The sequence below is a fragment of the Nannospalax galili genome, unplaced genomic scaffold (genome assembly GCF_000622305.1).
Source record: "Nannospalax galili isolate Female #2095 unplaced genomic scaffold, S.galili_v1.0 scaffold1354, whole genome shotgun sequence".
Taxonomy (NCBI): Eukaryota; Metazoa; Chordata; class Mammalia; order Rodentia; family Spalacidae; genus Nannospalax; species Nannospalax galili.
This window is the reverse complement of record NW_008335784.1, coordinates 1,241,310-1,263,670: the sequence shown is the minus strand read 5'-3', so window position 1 is coordinate 1,263,670 and position 22,361 is coordinate 1,241,310. Positions and strand designations below refer to the sequence as shown.

At 38.9% G+C, this 22,361-nt stretch overlaps 1 protein-coding gene across 4 annotated transcripts in view; it reads left to right on the top strand.

The window, feature by feature from the left end:
• The window catches only part of Nbea (neurobeachin), a 715,145-nt gene that overhangs the window by 633,517 nt on the left and 59,267 nt on the right, over window positions 1–22,361 (top strand). For all 4 annotated transcript variants that reach the window (XM_029562257.1, XM_029562254.1, XM_029562256.1 and 1 more), the window contains one exon: window positions 11,262–11,414. In XM_029562257.1, the coding sequence (XP_029418117.1) occupies window positions 11,262–11,414 (153 nt within the window). The remainder of the gene's footprint in view (window positions 1–11,261; window positions 11,415–22,361) is intronic.

Sequence of the window (22,361 nt, the reverse complement as noted above, 5' to 3'; positions counted from 1 at the left end):
ATTCCTATCTAATTCAGATGGCATCATCAGGAGATGGAGAGAAAAGCCCATAAATTGCCTTTCCTGCTGTTCACTCAATATTTGGCCCATTCCATAAAACACAGCGGGAATTGGATTTGACCTTAATGTGTCATATTGTTATGGCTGGCCCCGCTTTGGGTTTGTGTAGCCTGGGGCAATTAATAAAGCATTAATGGCAAGACCCATTTAAAATGCAGGCTTTTCTGTACAGCCTTAGCTTTTACTTGCCTGTGCCTAGGGACGCTATACAACAATACACATTAGATTAAACCAACACACACAATACTCAGGAAGAATGCAAAGTAATTTTACAGTTGGTACTACTTAACTATTGTTAAATACAAAGATTTGCTATTTTATGTGTTATCTTGTTTTAAGAAAAACAAAAAGGTTGCATTAAAATGCATTGAATACATAATAAGATATCATGATCAGGTTATCACATAAGTAAAGTTTCTTATTTTTAAAGTTTCTTATTTAAAATGCCTTTTTTTTATGGCATTTTTCCCTATCACTGCCATTCAGTATAAAAGTATTAGAGAACCATTCCACTTACAGATTAATTCAACAAAAAGTGGTGGGTGAAAGTCCAATTTTTAATTTGCTTATCTATGGCTATCCAAAATATTTACACAAGACAATTACAGTGTCACCAAACTAAGAAGAACTTTGAATGAATGTGAGTTATGTTCAATTCTTTTGCAAAGCAGTAAAAGGGTTACTAATTTATACATAGAACATTCACATTTAGAAGAATGATAATTCAATATGCATCCCTACTATATTCAACTATGTGAACACTCTTTTTTTCTAACAGTCATAACTTTTCTAAGGCATTAAACTAAAATATTCATAAGCCGTCATTTAAACTGACTACCAGTGGACTCAAGGAAGGAGTCTGGTTCTTGTTTAATAACACCTTGAGAATAATCTAGGAAGTGGAGTATGTAGGCTCCCGTTGAGCAGTAGTCACTCAACAGTGTTTACAAAAAAAATCACCCAATGAATAATTTGTATAAGAATGAAATATTCTTGTATATAACTGAAGATTTCCTATCACATTTAAATTTACTTACATCTTAAATTAGAGCTGTATCCTTATTATATATATCAAACTATTTCAAGCAACAATACCTGCTCACTCTTACCTAACAGCATCACAACAAAGAGAACTGGTATTTACTCAATTCCAAGATCCACCCTCACATGCCCACGCATACCCTGGAATGAGTATTTCTAATTTATTTATGTAAATACAGTTTTTTACTTCACTTTCCATCCTAAGAACTTTGCCAGTGCTTTAGACCACCAGACACCTCAGCAAGTCACTTTTCAGTCTGGTGACTTTTTCTCTACCAATCTTCCTGCAGCCTTCCTGCTTCTTACTTTTCAAGAACATTTACATTTTGTTACTAATTGTGACACCTGACTGCCTGCAGTGGGACATCAAAGAAATCATCAATGTGACTTTCCCTAATCTGGGAGCTTTTTGTTGTTGCTGTTCCTCCCCAAGCAGCCATACTGAAACACTGCCCCACCCACTTAATTGGCTCAGGAGGAGCTCCTAAGGAGCTTTCCCCAGCTTGGCATAACACAGATTGCTCTCATTTTCAGTTCTCTCCTGCCAGCACTCCTGAACCTTTCATGTTGTATGATAATATGCTTTGAATGTCTTGCTGTACAGACCTACCCCTTTCTTTTGAAAGGCTGCTTGCTGCACACATATACAAAAGTTGACTTATGCAGTCTAGAGGGTTTGTCTGTCTCTCACAACTATTAAGGCCAAGGCTAAAGTGAACATCTTCTCACAGGGCTCTGTGAACTTTGTGTGTATGGAGAGGGTAATTCCTAATAATGGGGCTGGTGGCTCAAGGCTATCTGTGTGTTTAATTTTTAAACATATTATCAAATCATTCCCAATGATGACAGTTCCCTCCCTAGAGTAGTGTGCAAGGCTGTGCCTTCCTCAGCCCCAAATCATCCCTGCTGTAATAAGCAGTGTGAGTATTACTGATCTGTAAAGTAAAACATGGAACCATCAATATTGTTTGCATTTCTTTGAATAATATTCAGTACTTTCATGTATTTATTGATCTGTAAGCTGACATACATCTTTTGCTTATTTTTGAGGTGGGTCTTATGGACTTCGGAATGATTGAAAACAGTATTTAAAATCTCAAAAAGTGTGGTTTCTCAGTATTTGAATTTTTTGTTCCATGTGTGCATGTGAGTGTGTGTGTGTATGTGTGTGTGTGTGTGTGTGAGAGAGAGAGATTTCTCTTTGTTTGTGTGTGTGTGTGTGTGCGCGCGCGCGCGAGAGAGAGAGAGAGAGAGAGAGAGAGAGAGAGAGAGAGAGAGAATGTGTTTGTATATAATGGACAACCAAATATATTCACCTTTCTTTCTGTTTCCTGTTGCAGCATCAGACTGTAAGTCTCTGGGTCCCTGTGATACAGATGTTAGCAGATAAGGGTATTTTTTAAATAATTAGTGATAGCTTGAAATTTTTCTAAATTCATGATTCAATACATTGATTGTTTATTCACTCTAATAATATAATTATGGATTTAGCAGAAAAGAGTGGATTGCTAAGAATATTAATCCTTTTACTGTTTTAGAACATTTTTATTTATCTTAACTGCAGTATAGCAGTTGACATATTTTAAGGAAATGTGTTTTCATTTCCAGAGAAGAAAAAGTGTCTCTGCAATATCTACTAACCTAGATAATCCTACAGGAGAGAGCTAGACTGCAATGGGTGGTTTTATTCTGTCTCTCTCTATTAATGTCAGTCTCTTCCTGTGCTAATGAACACAAGCTGGATAAGATCGAGTGCTGCTCAAGTGACCTCTCAGGAGAGGGGTTGCAGGAGTGGAGTCAAACCAGTTAGCTTTGGCTTTGGGGGTTTTGTATTTTATTTTAATTTTTGTCCTCTAGCATAGCCCTGCTAGCAAGAATATCCCACTTAAGGAAGTTCTTACACTAATTTTCCTTAATACCTTCCAAAGTTGTTATATTACTTTTTGAATAGCTATGTAGATATTAGAAAAGGTAACTGTGACATACTGTCATTAAGGTGACATAGTGTAAATTAATGCAGTTAATGGAGGGGTTCACACTGCCTCAGTGACCCATTATGAGCTCTTGTGGAATTAACAAATGCCCAGGCATCAATCTTTTAGGAAAAGGGAAGAAAAGAGATGGCAGCTTTAAAACCTTACGGTGAATTATATTAGAAAAGTTAAAATGTCTGGGTTAGATTTGATTTCACTAGGAAGCCATAAAATGGTACTTGCTCTCAGAAAAATATATTAAACTGAAATGTCAGATTTGATGCAATAGGTATACAATTATGATACTGTTAATAGTGGTCTTCTATCATCCTAAGACACACTTTCAAGTCCAATTTTTCAGCAGCTTGAACTTGTCATAAGCTTATAAATTAGAAATTGTGTTCGAGGATATTTTCTTATTTTTGACAGAATGCATATAATACTATTAACTGTACCGTAGGGTTTTAGTATAGCTGTTAAAATAAACTGGAAATCACATTTGCAGACACAAAGTGCCTGTTACAATATTCATTTTGCCATTTCTTTAATAATATTCAGTGTCTTTCTACACTGTTTTTCATTTAGGACAATTTAAATGACTTGGATTTTCCCTTAAAGAGAAGCTGATTAACAGCAGTTTCTCAATGGGAGGAGAGTGGGCAGAGCAGCAGTTCTCTTCAGTTGGCAAGCCACTGTCTCCTGTGCTGCACAGGGGCACAGCTGACCACGTTCTTTTTGAGTAATACTTAACAGTTTATAAGCATGCTTTGGGTTGATCTGATAAGTCCTCCAAGCAGCCTGTTATATTCCCAGATATTAAGAGACTTGGCAATGCTCACTCACAGGCAGGTAGAAAGGAAGCCAGAGTTAGCATGGTCTGCTCAGGTATTTCTGGTGCAGTCTCTGTTGGATGGCAGAACTCCAGCACTGCATAATCATGTAAGCATACTCAGCCACTTCACTGTTGTGGAGAAATTGGCAATAGTTATACTCTAATCATTTGTTGCTGAGTAACTAACCACCCTAGAACTCAGTAGCTTGAAGGCATCCTAATAGCCAGTCTTTTCGGCTCTAGGAGCAGGGCTAATTCTGTTATGCTTGTGGCCTCCCTATTCATTGTTCTCCATGCTTCCTTCATCCTCTGGGACCATGATTTTGCCCTGAGTCGTCTTTCTTTCCCATGAGCTGTCTGTTTGCAGTTGAATGGCCTTTTCTGCTTGTTACTTCACTGTAGGAAGTTGGGACCAAGGCTTCTGTTCTAGTTAGTTTTCTGTTACTGTGATAAGCTCCATGTCCAAAAGCAGCTTGGGAGGAAAGGGTTAGTTCATCTTAGAACTCCCAGGTCACAGTCCATCACTGAGAGAAGTCACGGCAGGAACGTGGAAGCAGAAACTGAAGTGGAGACTAAGAGGAATGCCGCTCACTGGCTTGCTTCCCCTGGCTGGCTGAGCTCCCTTTCTCACACAGCCCAGGCTCACCTGCCAAAAGATGGCACTGCCCACAGTGGGCTGGGCCCTCATACATCAAGTAGCAATCAAGAAAATGTCCCAACAGACATTCTCACAGACCAGTCTAATGGAAGAAACTTCTCAACTGAGGTTCCCTCTTCCCAGATGACTCTAGTTTGTGTCAAATCGACAAAACCAACTAGCATAGCCTCTTTTCTGGTTGGTTTAGTACTTGTAAAAACATGCAGTCTTTCTGTATATTAAATGTTACTTTACTATCAGAAAAAGAAATTCACTCAAAGCCTTTTGAGACAAGATCTGCTCTACTTCCAGCTGTGTTTTATGAATGTTGTGTAGCTGTGCAGGTCTGTAGCCTACCACCTTGAGTTTCACAGAATATTCTAAAGGATTCTTCACCCTTAACTTTAACTTTACCCCGTGACTCCATTTGTTTGTAGCACTCTGGAACTTATCCTCGACTTGAATCTGCATCTCATTTTGAGACTCCTCTGTCATCTCAAGAGATTATACTGGACCTTTGTATTTCTCAGAACACTGTTTCAAACTTGAACAGTTTCTTCCTTATCTCTCTTGCAATATCCTATCCATACACTATTGGTTACTTCCGGCATTCTGCCTAAAAATTTCCTTAGGCATAAGTTCATTCACTATTGTCTTTGAAATGACTGCAGGAAGCAGCCTTATTAATTTCTCCACCATGTTTCCTCACTAATCTCCAGACACCATTAACAGTGAGCTCTCAGACATGCCTGCTCCCTAGTCCAAAGTCAGCACCACACATTTTAGGGTGTTAAACACAGTGCTTCACCTTCAGTGTTCAGTTTCTGTTTCAGTAATTACTGTGTAACAGACCACCCCTAAAACTTATAAATTTTAAAGTTATTTATTCTATGGCAGTATGCATTCAGACTTAAGGCTCAGCAGGGATGGCTAGACTTTGTGCCATATGGTGACAGCTGAGGCTGCTTGGCTAGACCAACTAGAACAGCCAAGAACTGCCTGTCTCTGTGGCAAGGAAACCATTCTGTATAGGTGGAACTTGGCTTCTAAGATACCAACAGACTTGTGAGGACTCTAACGCAATGAGCTTCTCTGGAAGCTTGAAGAGTCACTGTTAGGAGCCGTGTGCAGAGAGCAGAGAGGAGACAGTCTCTATGGGAATAGGGATGAAGTGGAGGTGCCACAGGCTCATGGAACCTGAAAGATTGTTGAAGACATCCTTGAGAGACCCTACAAGTTACCGGCTTTAAAATAAGTTCCAAGGGGGAGACAAGAGAGGATAATGGAAGGAAAAAACCAAAATTCATCACATAATCTATCAGATGAGATAGGTCTCATATGCAGTTCCTCAATGACACTGAGATCCCTCTGCCTTAATAAACAGTGAAAATCAGGGCCTTCAGTATTCTGTTTAATCAGTATTTCATGTGTGAAATTCATGATAGTGTGAACATACAGCAATGCTTGCATCGTCTTTAGTTCCATATATATTTAGAGAATATGTATTCTGTGTCATTCTTAACAAGTGAGTGTTGACAAGAAACAGAATAGACAAGGTCCCTCCTGTCACAGGATTTCCATTGCTGTGGAACATGTATAAAAAAAAGAACAATAATTATTATGCAGAAAATGAAAATAAATTCATAAATGACTGGCTTTCTACTTTAAAAGGCACAATAGAGAATAGAAGAGAAAAGGCTCTTGTTCAAATTCTGACCTAATGATTCACTTCTTTTTGCATCCATGTTCTTATTTGTAAGATGGAAGGGGTGAGCATTTCCACCTCATGAAGCCATTCTGAGCACTAAGAAAATGCATGCAGAGTACTTAGAACCATGGCAAGACATAGTAGATTCAGAAATTCTGCCTGCACTTTCAAGACTGAGTGGCCCAAGAGAAGACTTCAGTGATTCCTGCTGTGGGACAACAGATAAAGCTGGTCTCATTTTATTCCACAAAACCAGCTAGACTGCAGAGATGACACTCTCATAGTCTTTGTATTATCATTAAAATAAAGTCTTTTAAATAATATAAATACAAGTGAGATGCTAATAATGTCCTATATTTACATACTAACTTTCAGTAAAAATTGCTATTTGAAATATTTTAAAGCAATAAAACTGAGGGCTGGAGAGATGGCTCAGCTGTTAAAGAGCATGGCCACATTTGCAGAGGATCTGGGTTCAATTCCCAGCACCCACTTGGTGGCTACCTGCCATCCTAACTCCAGTTCCAGGGGATCCAACACCCTTGTCTGACCTCTGTGGGCACTGCATGACATGGGCACACTTAAGTACATGTGTACATACTCATACACATAAAAAAGTAACAAAATATTTTAGGGAACAATAAAACTAAGACACAAAACTCCATACTCTGCTGCACCAGCTATCCCTGCCCCCCTGCCGGACTTCCATGGTTTTATTCTCCTCTCCTTCTTCAAAAACACCAATTTAGAACTTCTATTTCAAACAGCCCCAGTTACTGATTGCTCTGGTGTTTTGAAGCCTATGTGGCCTTGGCAGTCAGCTGCCCAGAGTCATAAGTTTGACATCTTCTTAAAAATTGTGTCTGATAACTGTTCCTAGAAATGTGAGTTTGTCCTTTCAAACACCAAGCCCTAACAGTTTATTCCAACAGTTTAGCTAACCCTTGGTTTATGACCATGTCCTGGTCGGCCAGGTAAGGAAGAGAACAGAGTCCTTAGGCACGTGGTTGTCCCCCAGGCCCTGGTTACACTACTTGATAGGACTGGCCCCAGTTCCAGCACTCTGGTTGTGTTACTGTAGTGCTGTGCCTGTCTGCCTTGCTCTGTTCTTAGTGATGGACATCTTGGTGCTGCCCTCCTTTCTAAAGGGGTTAGCTAACTAAACTGAAAATGAAATAAGGTCCACCAATTTCTGAGGCTGGGGAACAATTCTGACAAAAACTTTAAAACCAACCTTTTCTTTTCATTTTGTTTGCTTGGTTTCTGGTTGCTTTTGGCGGGGTTTGGAGGAGGGAGGTAGGTTGATTGGTTTTCTAGTTTGGTAGAAGAAATGTAGCCCAGGATCTCACACACACTGTACCACTGAGCTACAGACCTAGCCCCTAACGCCAACTTTTTTAAGGATTTAATTAAAAATGTACTAATTTTAAATCTTTTTCCATATACATAGAATAATAAGACTTTTTTTTAAACCCCACAACTGGGGCTTATGTGTATGTAGACATCTTATAATTCACTGAAAGAGACTGCATTACTTTAGTTCTTTAGCTACCTACCTTTCACTGCCCATCCACTACAGTTTGGTGCATTTTTTGGTTTGTTTTGAGACAGGGTCTCCCTCTAGCCCCAGCTATCCTGGGACTCACTATGTATATAGACCAGGCTACCCTTGAACTCACAGAGATCTGCCTGCCTCTGCCTCCCAAGTCCTACACCATTAGGCCTGGCATAAATAAGACTTTTTAATAAATAATTTTTTTAATTAACTAAAGTTTCCCCTCAAAAAGTACAGATTTTATGTCAGAGTTCATTTTTTAAATTTTATTTAATAAGGTTCTTCATTGACTTTCATGTCTGAGGCATTCTCCAACCATCTGCACATTCCCCAGAAGATTCCTGGTGACAGTAACATAACTTTATGCAGTACTTTCAGGAGTTTACTAATTAATGAGCACCTGCTGCATGTGAAGGACAGTACTAAGAGATGCGTCTGATTTGACACATGTAAACCTCAACAGATCAAGCCTGAAAATGCACTTCTACCCAAACCATTATTAATAAATCCCATGTTGGGACTGGAGAGATGGCTCAGTGGTTAAGAGCACTGACTGCTCTTGCAGAGGACCTGAGTTCAGTTCCCAGCACTCACATGGTGGCTAACAACTGTCCTAACTCCAATTCTAGGGGAGCCAATGCCCTCTTCTGACTTCAGGCACTGCATGACAGGGATGCACTTACATACATGCAGGCAATACAGTCATACACATAAAATAAAATAAAAAATAAACCCCATGTTTCTTGTGCCTTTGAATCTAATTCAGTGGCATTTGGTGACATTCTGTTTAATGGCAAGGAGGCTAGTTATAGCTGTGTATTTCATATGATCTCATACCACAAGAGAGAATGGGAAATACTAGAGTGCCAAGATGGTGGAAGATAAATTGTGACTCTTGGGGCTATTTGCATAAAAAACAAATGAGTGTTAAAATATCCCTGTGGGTGTATATCCTTCTCTGGCTTCCAGGAAGCCTATGTAGATAATCTAGTTTAGACATACAGAACATGAGCACAGATTACTGGGAGTTACTCAGACCCACAGAAATCTGACATAGAAATCACTCTCCAAACCAAGAAACTGCCTGCGCTCACCTTTCCATTCCCTCTCATTGCCCTAAATAGTGAGTGTGAGAGCAAAACAACACTATGTTCTGCTAATATATTGTAGCCATAAGATAACTCTATGTTTCTTATGTGTTTATGTACATGCACGCATGGGAGAGGAGTGGCCATGCATATGTGTGTATGTATGTGGAAGCCAGAGGACACCCTCATATATCATTTCTCAGGCACAGTATCGTTGGCCTGGAACTCACCAAATAGACTAGACTGACTGGCCAGTGAGCCCCAGGGATCCACCTGTCTCTGCTTTACCAGTATTGGGATTACAGGTGCTGCCATGGCCCGTCTTTTATGCTTGGGTTTAAAGGGAGGATCTTAGGTCTTCCCTTGTGTGACAAGCACTTTACCCTCTCCTTTCACCTCACAGGTACCCTCTTCTGTCCTCCCTGCTCTTGCTGCACATGGGCACACTGGCACCTCCTCTCCTTCCCTTTGAGTCTCCCCTTTGCTTTGTCACTCAGGATCTTTCTCTTCTGAGCACAGCCATAGTTTTTGAATGGCCAAACAGCCTAGCCTTCACCACAGTCCTGCATCATCTGGCCCCCATACCTCCTCTCCTGCGTTGTTCTCCTGTCTGATCTACTCCCCGATATCTACTGTCCACCCACACTCAGTTTTTTCCCTCTCCTTGATAAAACTCCCTGGTGGTCCCCCAGCCCTTCTCTAATCTTGGCTTTAGCCCTGATCATGCCCCCATATCCAATGAAGTGTCTCCTGACTTGCCTACAGTGCCCTGCTTACTCTTTCCTGCCCCCTCCTTCCACAGTGTTATGCTTGTGTGTTATAACCACTGTTCATGCCTCAGCCACATAGACCAGACTTTGAGTTACTGGACTTGGACAGTAAGGCCATGACTTGGGTTCTTGGTAACCATCCCAGTGTCTGAAACTTAAAATCTTTACTCCTTGAAAAAGTAACTGTCAGAGAAACATAGCATGGATTTCTATTTAAATGGCCTAAATAGAGGAAAACTGATTCTTAATAAACTAAGCTTCATTGGTCTAGAAAGTCCACTTATATAAACCTTTCCATAATCCCATTATACTGGAAAAATGAATAATTCTCTTTTCCTTATAGTTTATGGTTATCATAAAACTAGATCATGATCAGTTTCACACAGAGCATTATAAAAATAAACATAGAACTGGAAGAGATACATTGTTCTTAATGGGTGAACCATGAAGGGAAAGCTTTTGTATACACTTTTCTTAGAAAATTGAGGACCCAATTTATTTGAAGATCATGTTATCTGGTGTTTCTTCTATGCACCTCTCTATAGACATGACTGCAATTTAAGATTCAGATTTCAGGTAGTATGCTGTCGGCGTAGAGCATATGCCATGGATTAAGGTCATGATATTCACAGTATAATTTAAAGTTAATTTAAAGCTTATCTTGAAATTTGAGAAAAGATGCTCTATAGTACACATGAAAAAACTTCTTTGGAGCTGGGGGTATAAATCTGTGGTGATTGCTTGTCTAACAGATGTGAAACTTTAGGTTCTAACCTCAGTATTGGATAAAAAAATCATTTAGTCATGTCAAAAAGTAAAATTATGAGACTGAAGAGATAGCTCAGTGGTTAAGAGCACTTCTTGTTGCTCTTCCGGAGGATCCAAGTTTAATTCCCAGCAACCAGGTCAGGTGACTTATAACTGCCTGTAACTTCAGCTCCTGAGGGATCTGACACCTCTGGCCTTCAAGAATTTGTTTCTGCATTCATATGCACATACCCACACACAGGCACATACATAAAGTAAAATTTTGAATCTCTATAAATACTATGTATTATAATTACCAATATAATAAAAAACAAAAGTAGAAAATACTGTTTTTTTAAAAAAAATACTGTTATTTTTAAACAAATATTAACAATGACATTTTAATTGGAATAATTCATTAATATACATAAAAGGTATTTAACTAATATAAGCTTGTTGATACAGCTTTACGTATTTGTTTACTAATGCTATTATAAACTGGTGTTAATTTGCATTTCTCACCTATTTCTTTATACTGAAGATTGGGCCTCTCCATTAGGGCTTTTCTAACATCCTAGGCAAGGGCTTATCACTGAACAACACCTGAGCCCTGTATATACCTGTTTTCCACAATTCATAGTAAAATAAGAATGAGACATTATTAAGAAAATTGTGTAAAAAGTTTCATCTTCTAGGACTCTGCAATTTTTTTGTGAAAAAAAAATGGAAGACTAGAAGGACTAAAATAAAGTCAAGTATTTTAACTCCTTTTATAATTGGTAAGAATTAATCATTTTATTCAACTGACTTTCACCAAGTGGTTAATATATTACACTTTTATTCTGTGCAGGAATTAATTCCAGAGTTCTATTACCTACCAGAAATGTTTGTCAACAGTAATGGATACCATCTGGGTGTCAGGGAAGATGAGGCAGTGGTGAATGATGTGGATCTTCCCCCTTGGGCCAAAAAACCTGAAGACTTTGTGCGGATCAACAGGATGGTAAGAGAGAATTTGTTTCTGCTAGAGCGGTGATCAAGAAGTTCACATATTCTGTGGTTTTGTTTTTACCTTTTACAAAGAGTACCTTAGCATTTACAAGTACAAGGTTAAAATGTAAGAAACAAAGACAACATTTTACTGTTGTAAAGTTGATTTCCTTTCAGGAGGACTAATCAAGAGATGGTAATTCAGTTATGTTGCTCCCTTAGGAGAAGGCAATCAAGAGAGCGTCTACTGACTAATATCACAAAATCTAAAAGGTTTAAAATAAGTGCAAGTTCCTAATTATTGTCTACTCTAACCACTACACCTGAATACTTTTCTCAACTCATAAAAATATTCAAGAGAAAAAAATGATATTTGCAGCATATTTATATATGGGCTGTTTAAGCTATGAAATGTACCTTATGTTGCAATATACTTGCCTGTAAGACAGCATCCATCTTATAAAATTTTAAAACATATGACAGAGGTCTGGGTGTTCAAGTAAAAAAAGATGTAGATAATTTAATAATTTAAATATGTATGAAGAGGTCCGAATGTTCAAATAAGAAATATGTAAATAATGTTTGCATGTGGGAATTTCATCCATATCTAATACATTTTAGCCACATTTGAGAAGACTTTAGTCTCAGTGTGGTTATGGTATGTGGAAATGAACTACTTTACAAAGCAACCTCTCTAGTGTGCTGTTGTTCTTGATTATATGAGGAATTACAGCAGTAAAACCAATGACCTGAAGTGTGCTTTAACCTTGGTTTACTCACTCCTGAGTTTTACCAACTGTCTGGTAAATCTGCTTTGTTTTCACAGTTTGTTGAATCAGAATCCAGATAAGTTGCATAGAATGCAATGGGATTTACATTTCCCTTGCTCCTTTGTGGAAAGAGCCTTGTTGAGATATAACTGGCATAGCATGTAATTGACACACTGTGAATTTTTAAAACTCAATGGGTTTCCTCTACTCAGAGTTGTGTGACCATCACCACAATCAAATTGGGGGCATTTTGTCATTCCCTAGAGAAAGCCCAGACTTGTTAGCATTTCACCCTGTTTTCCCAACTTCCTGATCCCATCTAACCAGCCCTAGGCAACCACTAACATACTTCCTGTCTCCACTTTGTGTTTCTAACCTACTTTCAACCTCTGCCTAATATAGACATTTCACATTAGCAGAATCATATCTTGTGACTCCTTCCTGCCCTTCCTACTTTGTACCACACTGCACTGCTTTAGACATCACTGTCAGTGACATTCTCCCTCTTGTTTTAGTGTTGTTTTCAGTCTCTAAGAAATATCTAACCTTTGATAAACTTTAGTTTTAGGAGTTGATAGACCCACATTTAAAAGTACCATATTATATAATCTGTTATCCTGGTTTTTGAACAAATATCATGCATTCCATGAATTTTATGCATATTCTCACTTCTTGAGCAATAATAAATTATTGTTTCATTACATTTCAGCCATGTATACCTCTGTACTATTAGAACTGGTCATCCTTTGCCACATTATCTTTACATATTTGAAAGTTGGTGTCATCGGTCTATGGATACCAGATCTACACTATTCAAGCCTAGAAGTTTGCTACATGTCACTGTCTCTCAGTCACATCATTCACTCCATCTTCACAGTCCAGACCATGCCTATTGTATTAGTAATTAGACAGGAAACACTTACTGAGTTAACGAATTACTACTGGGGCAGTTATTTTATTTTATTTCTATAAGTGGATATTCTAGTTTAGTCTAAACAAGCCAAGATCAATAGGCAAGACAACCAGCTAACAACTGTTGGGACAGAAGTTGCTCTTGCTGTTGAACATAAGTTCTTATGTAGTGTTAATAGTTTAATGGCCTCTTATGTGTCAGGCAGTGCACTTGGTTTTATTTTTAACATTCATAAAGTGTCTCTGTTTACAGATGAGAAATGTGGGGGTCAGGGGTATTCGGTAACTTATCCAGGGCAGTGAAGCTAATAAGTGGCAGAGCCCAGATTCAAGCACAGAAAGCATTTGAACTCTGGCTTTACTGTAGGCAGTGTGCCACCTGCCTCTGATGCTCTCTCTGCCTTCTGAGGTTCTTGGAAACTATTGCAGTTCTGCTTTTAGGTTAATGATTATTCACATTTTATTTATTTCATTTTTTAGCATTATGGAGTTTTTTATATATTTTTATTGAATTTTTGTGTATTTCATATAAAACATCTTGATCTTTGTACCCCCTCCTCCAGCTGAAACACCCCCAACTCACCCCACCAGATTTCATGCATTATGTTAAGGCCTAATGAGTCAAGTTAGTATACCCAGACGCCCCTCTGTACCAGTTCATTCACTAGGGTCTAGTCAGCCTATCTAGTGTCTCTCCTTTAAAGAATATCAACTCTCCCTCATCCAGCAGTAATCAGCTGCTTGTAGTTCTTCAGCAAAGGTTGGGGCTTGCTGCCCATTTCCCCATTTCTGTGCTAGGTTTTTATCTGCTTGAGTTTGCATGGGTCTTGTGCATGCTGACACCATTGCTGTTGATTCATACAAGTAAAGTCCCAGGAGCTTGTAAGACTCTCTTTCCATATAGTATGGCACCCCCTCCCCTGGCTCTTAACAGTCTTTCTGCCCCATCTTTCACAATGGTCTCCAAGCCCTGGATGGGTACAATTGAATATAGGAGTCCTGTCCAGGGACCCACACTCTGCAGACTCTTATTCTCTACACTTTGGCCATTTGTGGTCTTTTGTATTCATTGACCTGTTATATGAGGGACTTCATTGATGAGAGTTGAGAGATGCATTAGTATTCTCTCTACCCCTTGTTCCACTGTGTTCTGTGAGCCTTAGATGTAGAGGTTCCATTGTAGATGTGCCACTTAGGATTGGGCATGTCACAAAAACACTTAATTCTCCATATGTGACCAGTTATGGAACTCTGTAATAGTCTCCATCTGTTGCAAAAGAAGCTTCTTTAATGAGTGGTGACTGGCATACTTTCTGTAAATATAAGGATCCATATTTAGCATATAGTAAGAAGTTACATTTGTCTAGGGATGTGTCAGCTTTAGCGTTTTCTCTGAGATCTATGACTTCTCCAGCCATGTGTGTTTGGCTTTGTTGACAGTACTGAACATGAGTTCCCTCCCACTGAATGGGCTTTAAGTCCAATTAGGTAGCTGTTGATTACGCCCAAGATAAAAGTGGCACTACTGCACCAATATCATTTGCTGTGCAGGTCATTCTTGTGGTTATTAGGCTTTAAAACTGGAGTTGGACCATCAATTGATCTTTTCCCTTAGCTACTTACATAGTATCCTCCAGAACTATGAAAGCTAGCCTTCAAGAAGGTGGCTTCCAGGTCATTTCCAGCTCCATTGTTCCAAGTCCTGTGTCCCATGTGTGTCTTGTCTTCAGTAATACGGTCTTACCTTCAAGTTCTGGGTGGCAATCAAGGGCTGTGGTGATAGCCTGTGTAATTTTGGGAGTCTCTTGGACTACCTTGGCCAACAACTTAAAGGGAAATTTCTCCTGTCTGATTCTGTTTCTTGTCATATAGCCTTCATCTATGCACATGGACTCATATAGAGATAGTATATGTGTAATTTTTCAGTGGGGTTTTGAACTAGTACATTTCTTTCTGTTTTCTCACACCGGATAAGTATTATTTTTGCAAACCATTTACAGATAAGGACTACAACTTTCTTAGCTTAAAATGCATTATCTGTTTCCTACTGGGCATTTCACTTCTTGGCCTAGAACTTTCTATGTAGACCAGGCTGCCCTCAATCTTACAGAGATCCACCTGCCTCTCTCTCCCAAGTACAAGAATTAAATGCATGTACCACCATGCCCTGCTGCATTTCACATTTATTAATTCAATATTTAGGCAAAAGTGAACTGACTCTGTACAAGGAAATATGTATGGAATTTTTACAAAAACTTTATTGAGAATTTCATACATGTATGTAAGGTGTTTTAATCAAATCCATGCCCACTCCCTCCCCACCAACATCCCCCCCTCTGAAGAGGTAACCCTAAAATCTTTCAAGGATTAGATACAAGCTCTCAAATTTTTGGCCTTTGGAAAAGAGTATGTTGCTAACAGGCCCAAGGATATTTTGACTTTTAGCCAAGAAACTGGCTATATTTCTTTGGGGTCTTTTTACCCTAACTGCCTAGCTAATTCCTACCTCCTATTCTTATTACACCGTCCTCTGAAGAGGTTACCCAAATTGCCAATAGGGAATAGGGATGCCTACCACTGTGGCTTCTTCCATGTTGAACAGGGACACAGGGTGAGGCAATTGAAGTACCCCTTCAGTGGGTCTATCTAAAAGACTCCCAAATTGCATAACTCTTGTCTCTTAGGGAAGAAGAAAGTCCTTGAATCATGAATGGGAGATGTGAAGGAGAAGTAAAGACAAGAGTAATTAGCATTACAAGTTCTAGACAGGGAACTAGAAAAAAGTCAGAACAGGGCAATTTTCAAATGTTCATAGGAGAGTCCATTGGAGTTTCTTGACAAGGGCTTCCAAAAGCATCCCTATATTGGATTCTTCCTCATTTTCCTTTTTTCTCCCAAGGCTGGACTAGTTGGCTGGGAAGAGTGGCTGGATATTCAGGTGAGGGTCCAGTGACACTGCTTGGCATTCCTTTAATGAATGAGCACATCTGTCAGAAAGCCCAATTGTGACTATGTTTAGCAATCAGGCTCAGCCGAAGTCGTGATGATGGTAGTTATTTCATACAGAAGGAACTGCTGTATAGCATCTTCCTATTAAAAGGACCTGGAATTTAAAGGGATTTGGTGCTAGGAGCCACATGTGAGGGAGAACATACATCGTTTGTTTTTCTGAGTCTGTGTTACTTCACTTAGTATAACAATTTCTAGATCCATCCATTTACCTGCAAATTTCGTTATTTCATCTTTCTTTACTGGTGAATAGAACTCCATTGTATAAATATAACACTTTTTTGTTAACCACTTGTCAGAAGCAGTGCAGATAGAATTCACTGGAGGCTACTGTTGCTTCCCAATTCCAGAACAAGGTCACACTTCCTACCAGCAGCGTATTCTCAGTGCTACCAATTTCATGAGGTGGGTAGATACTTTAGAAATAGTATTTGTGGGGGATGGAGAGATGGCTCAGGGGTTAAGAGCACTGACTGCCCTTGCAGAGGACCCGGGTTCAGTTCCCAGCACCCACATGGCAGCTACAAACCGTCCTTAACTCCAGTTCCAGGGGAATCTGAAGCCCTCTTCTGACCTCCGCGGCATTGCATGACATGGGTGCACTCACATCAAGCAGGCGGTACACTCATACACATAAAATAAAAATAATAAAATATTTTTTAAAAAGGAAATAGGATTTGCATTCTCAATTAAGGATGAAAAGGAAAAGGATTTGACTAAAGCCCTGGGAAAGTGACCTCTCATGTTGGCCTTATGTGTCTGGAAAGGGTTAATTATCTGTATTGCATTTTGGAAAGGGTACAGACATTTTGCTTTAGCATTTAGAGAAGCAGTCATCTGTCCAATATTGGTTTTTCATTTAAATGACTGAATCAAATGTCTTATACAAGAAAGAATTCACTGGAAAGCCAGTGCGTGAGTACTTCCTTCAATTTCACAGCAAGTCTTTCATCCTGCAGTATCAATAGCACATCTCAGACAGAACCAATAAAATATTGTAAGAACTAGTCAGTTACAATAAACTAATTAATGCTGAAAATTGAGAAAGCCTGAGCAGAATGCATTTCAGAAATAGGAGCACAGCTAGTCAGGTATTCGGTAGTGAGCAGTTGTCTAGACTGTAAGACAGTCAAAATGAAAACAGTAGGTGGAAAGGCCACTGCTAATAAGGGTGTCCACATTGCTGCTTCCAAACACAGAAGCAGAACTCAGTGGATGGACCAGATGTGCTAGGGAAGTTCAACAAAAATAATATATGCATAGTAAAACTGGTCCTCACTATCTTGTGTCTTTCCTATCATCCTCTGCCCACAGCTCATTCTGATCAGTTCATTGATTAACTTGGCTACAGAGATGGTAAAACAGGGCTTGAAAGGAAAGTTGCCATTCAATAAATAGTGGTGGAAAATAGTAGGAGTTAGACGCATTAGATAGCTATATGTAAAAAAAAAAAAAAAGGGACGGGGAGACTTAGTCCTCACCTCTCTCTACATAGAACAGTAACTCTCCACATAGAACAGTAACTCAAAGTGGATCATAGACCTAAATATAAAACCCACAACTGTAAATTTTCTAGATAAAAACATGCAGGAGGCAACCTCTGTGGCTATATGTTGGGCAAGAATGCCCTACATAAGCCTCAAAAGTACAGTTCATTAAAACAAAGTAGAACCACAAAGAAGGCTAAGCAGGTGAAGGCACTTGCCATACATCTCCAGAACCCACATGGTGGAAAGAGAACTGACTCCAGCAAGTTGTCCTCTGAACCCCACACACTTGCTGTGGCATGCACATGGGTGTACACACACATGATTTAAATAAGTTAAAAATGTAAAAAATTTAAAATCTAATGAAAGATTAGAATCTGAAATATATAAGTAGTCAGAAAACAATAATTAGAAAAGTATTTGATTCTCCTGCAGAAAAACAGAAACCATTTTTACCTTGTAGTGCTCTTCTGCCTTGTAGACAATCATACCAGTAGAAGTAGGAAAAACATTTTTTAGCAACTTTATTAAGATGTCAGGTTTTTTTAGTAAATTTAGAGAAATGTATGATAGCCTAATTTTAGAACATTTGCATCACTCCAAAAATTTCTCTTGCCCAACTGCATAGGCAACCACTAATCTACTTTTTATTTCCTTAGTTACCTTTTCTGGGCATATCCTATCAAAAAGATTATACAACATATGTTATTCATGTTTGGCTTCTTTCTCCTAGCGTGGTCTTTGAGAGCCACCCTGGCTGTATCCTGTTTTTTGCGCAGTAATATTGCACTATAAGAAATGTCAGCCACATGTTGTTAATCCATTCACCAGTCAGTGAACACTGTAGTTACTGGAATGTTTCCAAGTCTTGGCTGTTTTGATTAAGGCTACTGTGAACATTTTCATAACATCACTTGTTATATGATACAGGTTTCCAAGTGAGCAGAGCTTTTGGTTCCTTGGAGTAGATACCTGTGAATAGGTTTACTTATGTAGTTAATTATATGTAACTTCTTAGCAAATTGCATAAGTGTCTTCCATAGTGACTGTGGCATCTTCTGTTGCCACAGTGTAACAGCTCTGGTTCCTCATATCTTCACCTACTCATCACCTCTTGATTTTTTTAAATAACAGTCATTCTAAAGGACATGAAGTAATATACTGTTAAAATTGCAGTGCATAATTCTCTAATATAATGACATTGAATCCCTCTTTTGTGTTTGTTAGATGCTAAAACATTTAGATGTATTTTAATAAGACAGTAAGTAGTGATTCATTATAGATACCTTTGTGTTCTTTATTAGAGAAGTTTATATGCTCTCCAAATAAATAACCTTATTTCAAATAGGTTTAATGAAATAGAAAAGGCAGTCCTGCTTTTGCAAATAAATTCCGAAGTCAAAGCAGCATCTTACCTAAAGATTTTGAATGTAGGGAAAGTCTGTAATCATATAGATAAGAAATCATCAGATAATTACTATTGGCATAAACTAAACAAGCAAGATGATACAATCTTAATTGAATCATCAGAAAAAGTACGTGTCATTTACTGTATTGAATGGTAATGCAGTCCAACCAAATGAACTTTCCACATAGTAGCATTACTACATTTTCTATAAGCAAATTATTTGATGTACTACTATGCTTATTTTTATAAATTTATTACCACTTGATTCCCTACCCTCCACATGTGTATATTCCTCAGAACTCCACCCATATTTAGAATTAAACATAGCCTTAGAGATTGACTTGAGAACCAAATATAGCCATATAGCCTGTTTGAATCTGTAGACCACCTGTGGGCATGGTACCCTCCTCAACCTGACTGTGACACTGGCTTACAGCTCCGTTTTCCTTAATGGCACTCTCCCTAGCTCATTAGTCAAATTATCATCATTAGAAATAGAAAAACATTTAAATATTTTATTAAGGGATCATTTACTATCACAAACTTGCTTATCTTCCATATGCCCCTTTAAATACCTGATTATCACCAAATAATTTCATATCATTTAAATTTGAATAAGAGAATTAATAAACCAGGTGTGCTAGTGCACATCTTTAATCCCAGCACTCGGGAGGCAAAAGTAGGCAGATCTTTGTGAGATCCAGGCAAGCCTGGTCTACATAGTAAGTTCCAGGCCAGGCCAGCTGGGGCTACAGAGAGACCCTGTCTCAGAAGAAAAAAAAAAAAAAAAAAGAATCAAAAGACTGTTAACTGAAAGAAACAGTCTGAAAAAAGCAACTTTCATTCTCAAATAGCATCTCCGTCTTTAAGAGAATCAAATACAGGAATGCAAACCTTGACTAACAGAGTACTTCTACTGCCTAAAAATTAAAGGTACAGATGTTTTATTCCCAATACTAACAGTTCAAGCACTGACTTCTATTTACTGATTTGTTGTATTTTGTCTTTTTAATGACTGAAGTGCATCTGAGCTGACTTAAAGTGACTTTCTTCTTTAAAAAAAGAACTCCCTCTGTAATGTGCTGTAAATGCACATTCATCAGCCTGGGCCTGTGATGTGTGTGTGCCACACTAAGGACTCTTGTAGTTTGGTAATGCCACTGTCCATTAAAGATTTGTTCCCACATATTCCTAAGAATTGTTTTTCAGCTGATGAAAATATAAGAGATACGTGCGTGTCCATCTCTAAAAATATAAAACATTTTTAGAAATGAGTAGTATAAATTTATGATACATAATGGGTTCTACCTTGAATACTGGAGTTTTTCACAATTTGAGGGAAAGAGGTGCACATTAGTATGTGTGCCTGCGCTCACTGGCCTGAAATTTGCCAAATATGCTAGGCTGGCTGGCCAGCAAGCTCTAGGGATCCACCTGTCTCCACTTCCCCAACACTAGGATTGTATCATGCCCAACTTTTTTCATTTGTGTCCTGAGGATCTAACTTAGGTCCTTGTACTTGGCAAGGCAAATACTTTATATCTCTGACCCAGGTTTTTTCCTCTATTCTTGACCAAATTTCTGTTCTCTTATTAATGAGTCTAGGGATACTTGTGAACTAAACCTCTACCTCATGCTACATATTCAGGGAACTCCCACTACCACAATCTCTGCTGCCTATCACCCAGAAGCAGTACCAGGCAGGATAAGTTGATGGTTTCCAGGAAGTTCCTAGCTGTGTGACTGGGCTTAGTAGCATTTCTTCTTGATGTCTTCCTCTCCCAGGTCTTCCTTGAAGGGACCCTAGGGGGCAGAAAGGGAAAGTTCCCTTGTGTGTCAGCAAGGTGCTGAGTCTGTGGGCACCACAGCACTTCAAGGTGAGTGCCGTCTCTGGGAACAAACCTGAGCAAAAAAGCAGTGGAGGGACATCTTATTGAGAGTGGCAGAGTCTGCAGCTGCCTCTCCCAGCCTTACTTTCCCTTCTCGCCACCATGAAGACTACCTTCATATCATAGACCCTCTGCTCTGGCGCTCAGTCAGTTTCCCCACTGCTTATGGAGATGACCCCACTGATCTGCAGAAACATGGCACATGCACACGCCTGAGTTAAAACTAGTAAATGTAACCAGGAAGCTATGCAATTCCAATGTTTGCTGAATGTACATTTATTTAGTGTGTAGTTTTATAATGTACAAAGCCCATACTCTTGGGGACTGGAGAGCTAGCTCAGCAGTTAAGGGCACTGAGTGCTCTTGCAGAGGACCCAGGTTCAATTCCCAGCACCCACATGATGACTAACAACCCTCCATAACTACAGTTCCAGGGGATTCAGCCTCCTCTTCTGACCTCCACAGGCATTGCACATCAACAGGTGTTGCATGCCTTACATACATGCAGGCAATACACTCATACACATAAAATAGAAAAATAATAAGTTAAATATTTTAAAGCCTATACTCTTATATAAAGCAAGATGTAGATATGTTTAAATTTTCCATAAATTCAGTGACTATAACCCTAATTTTTTCAATGTTTTTAAAACTTTCTAACTTTATACATATGGTAGTTCATGTACGATTTAGTTCCTCTGAAATAGGTTCAGAAAACAGTATGCTGTGGTATTTTTATAATGAGGGCTGGGATTATCTCCAGTGATTTGCAGGAGTTCTTTGTAATGAGGCTAATATATAAAGTGAGAAATGTCATATATCCCAGAGAAATGGCATTTACTGTGGTTAAAGGCCTCCGTCTCTGTGTGGATTAGGGTTCTCTATCCAAGAGCATTCCCTCCTCTTCCTTTCAAGCTGTTAAGAAATTCAAGCCAAAGAAGACAGAAATAATATTATGAAAGGACGGTGTTACTGATTTTCAAATGCTTGGTTTCATGATAGCATGCCACCAAATAGGTGTCTGATACAATGGGAGCAACCTTTATCTCCTACAGACCGTTTCCCTTTCTAACTTTAAAAAATGAAATGCGTTCAAGGCCAGACTGGTCTACATAGTGAGTTCCAGGACAGCTGGGACTACAGGGAGACCCTGTCTCAAAAAAACCAAAAAGAAAAAAAGAAACACACTTGTGTTTTCTTATTATATGTCAGCTGTACAAATTCATGGGTTTCATTGTGATATTTTCATACATTTCATACATGTAATGGACTTTGACCATCCCTCTCCCCTAGTACTTTGGTTTCCTCTTGCTGTACTCTTTGAGTCCACTGTTGTTAGTGTTGTGGCTACTGTTGTGGACACTGACATATAGAATTAGCTGGAACTCTTCATGCTTTGTGAATACAGTAACAAGAAGTGTTCCACTGAAGAGCTCAGAAATTCAAAATGTAGCCTCATTAGAAAGCCAGAAAAAGTAATATGGT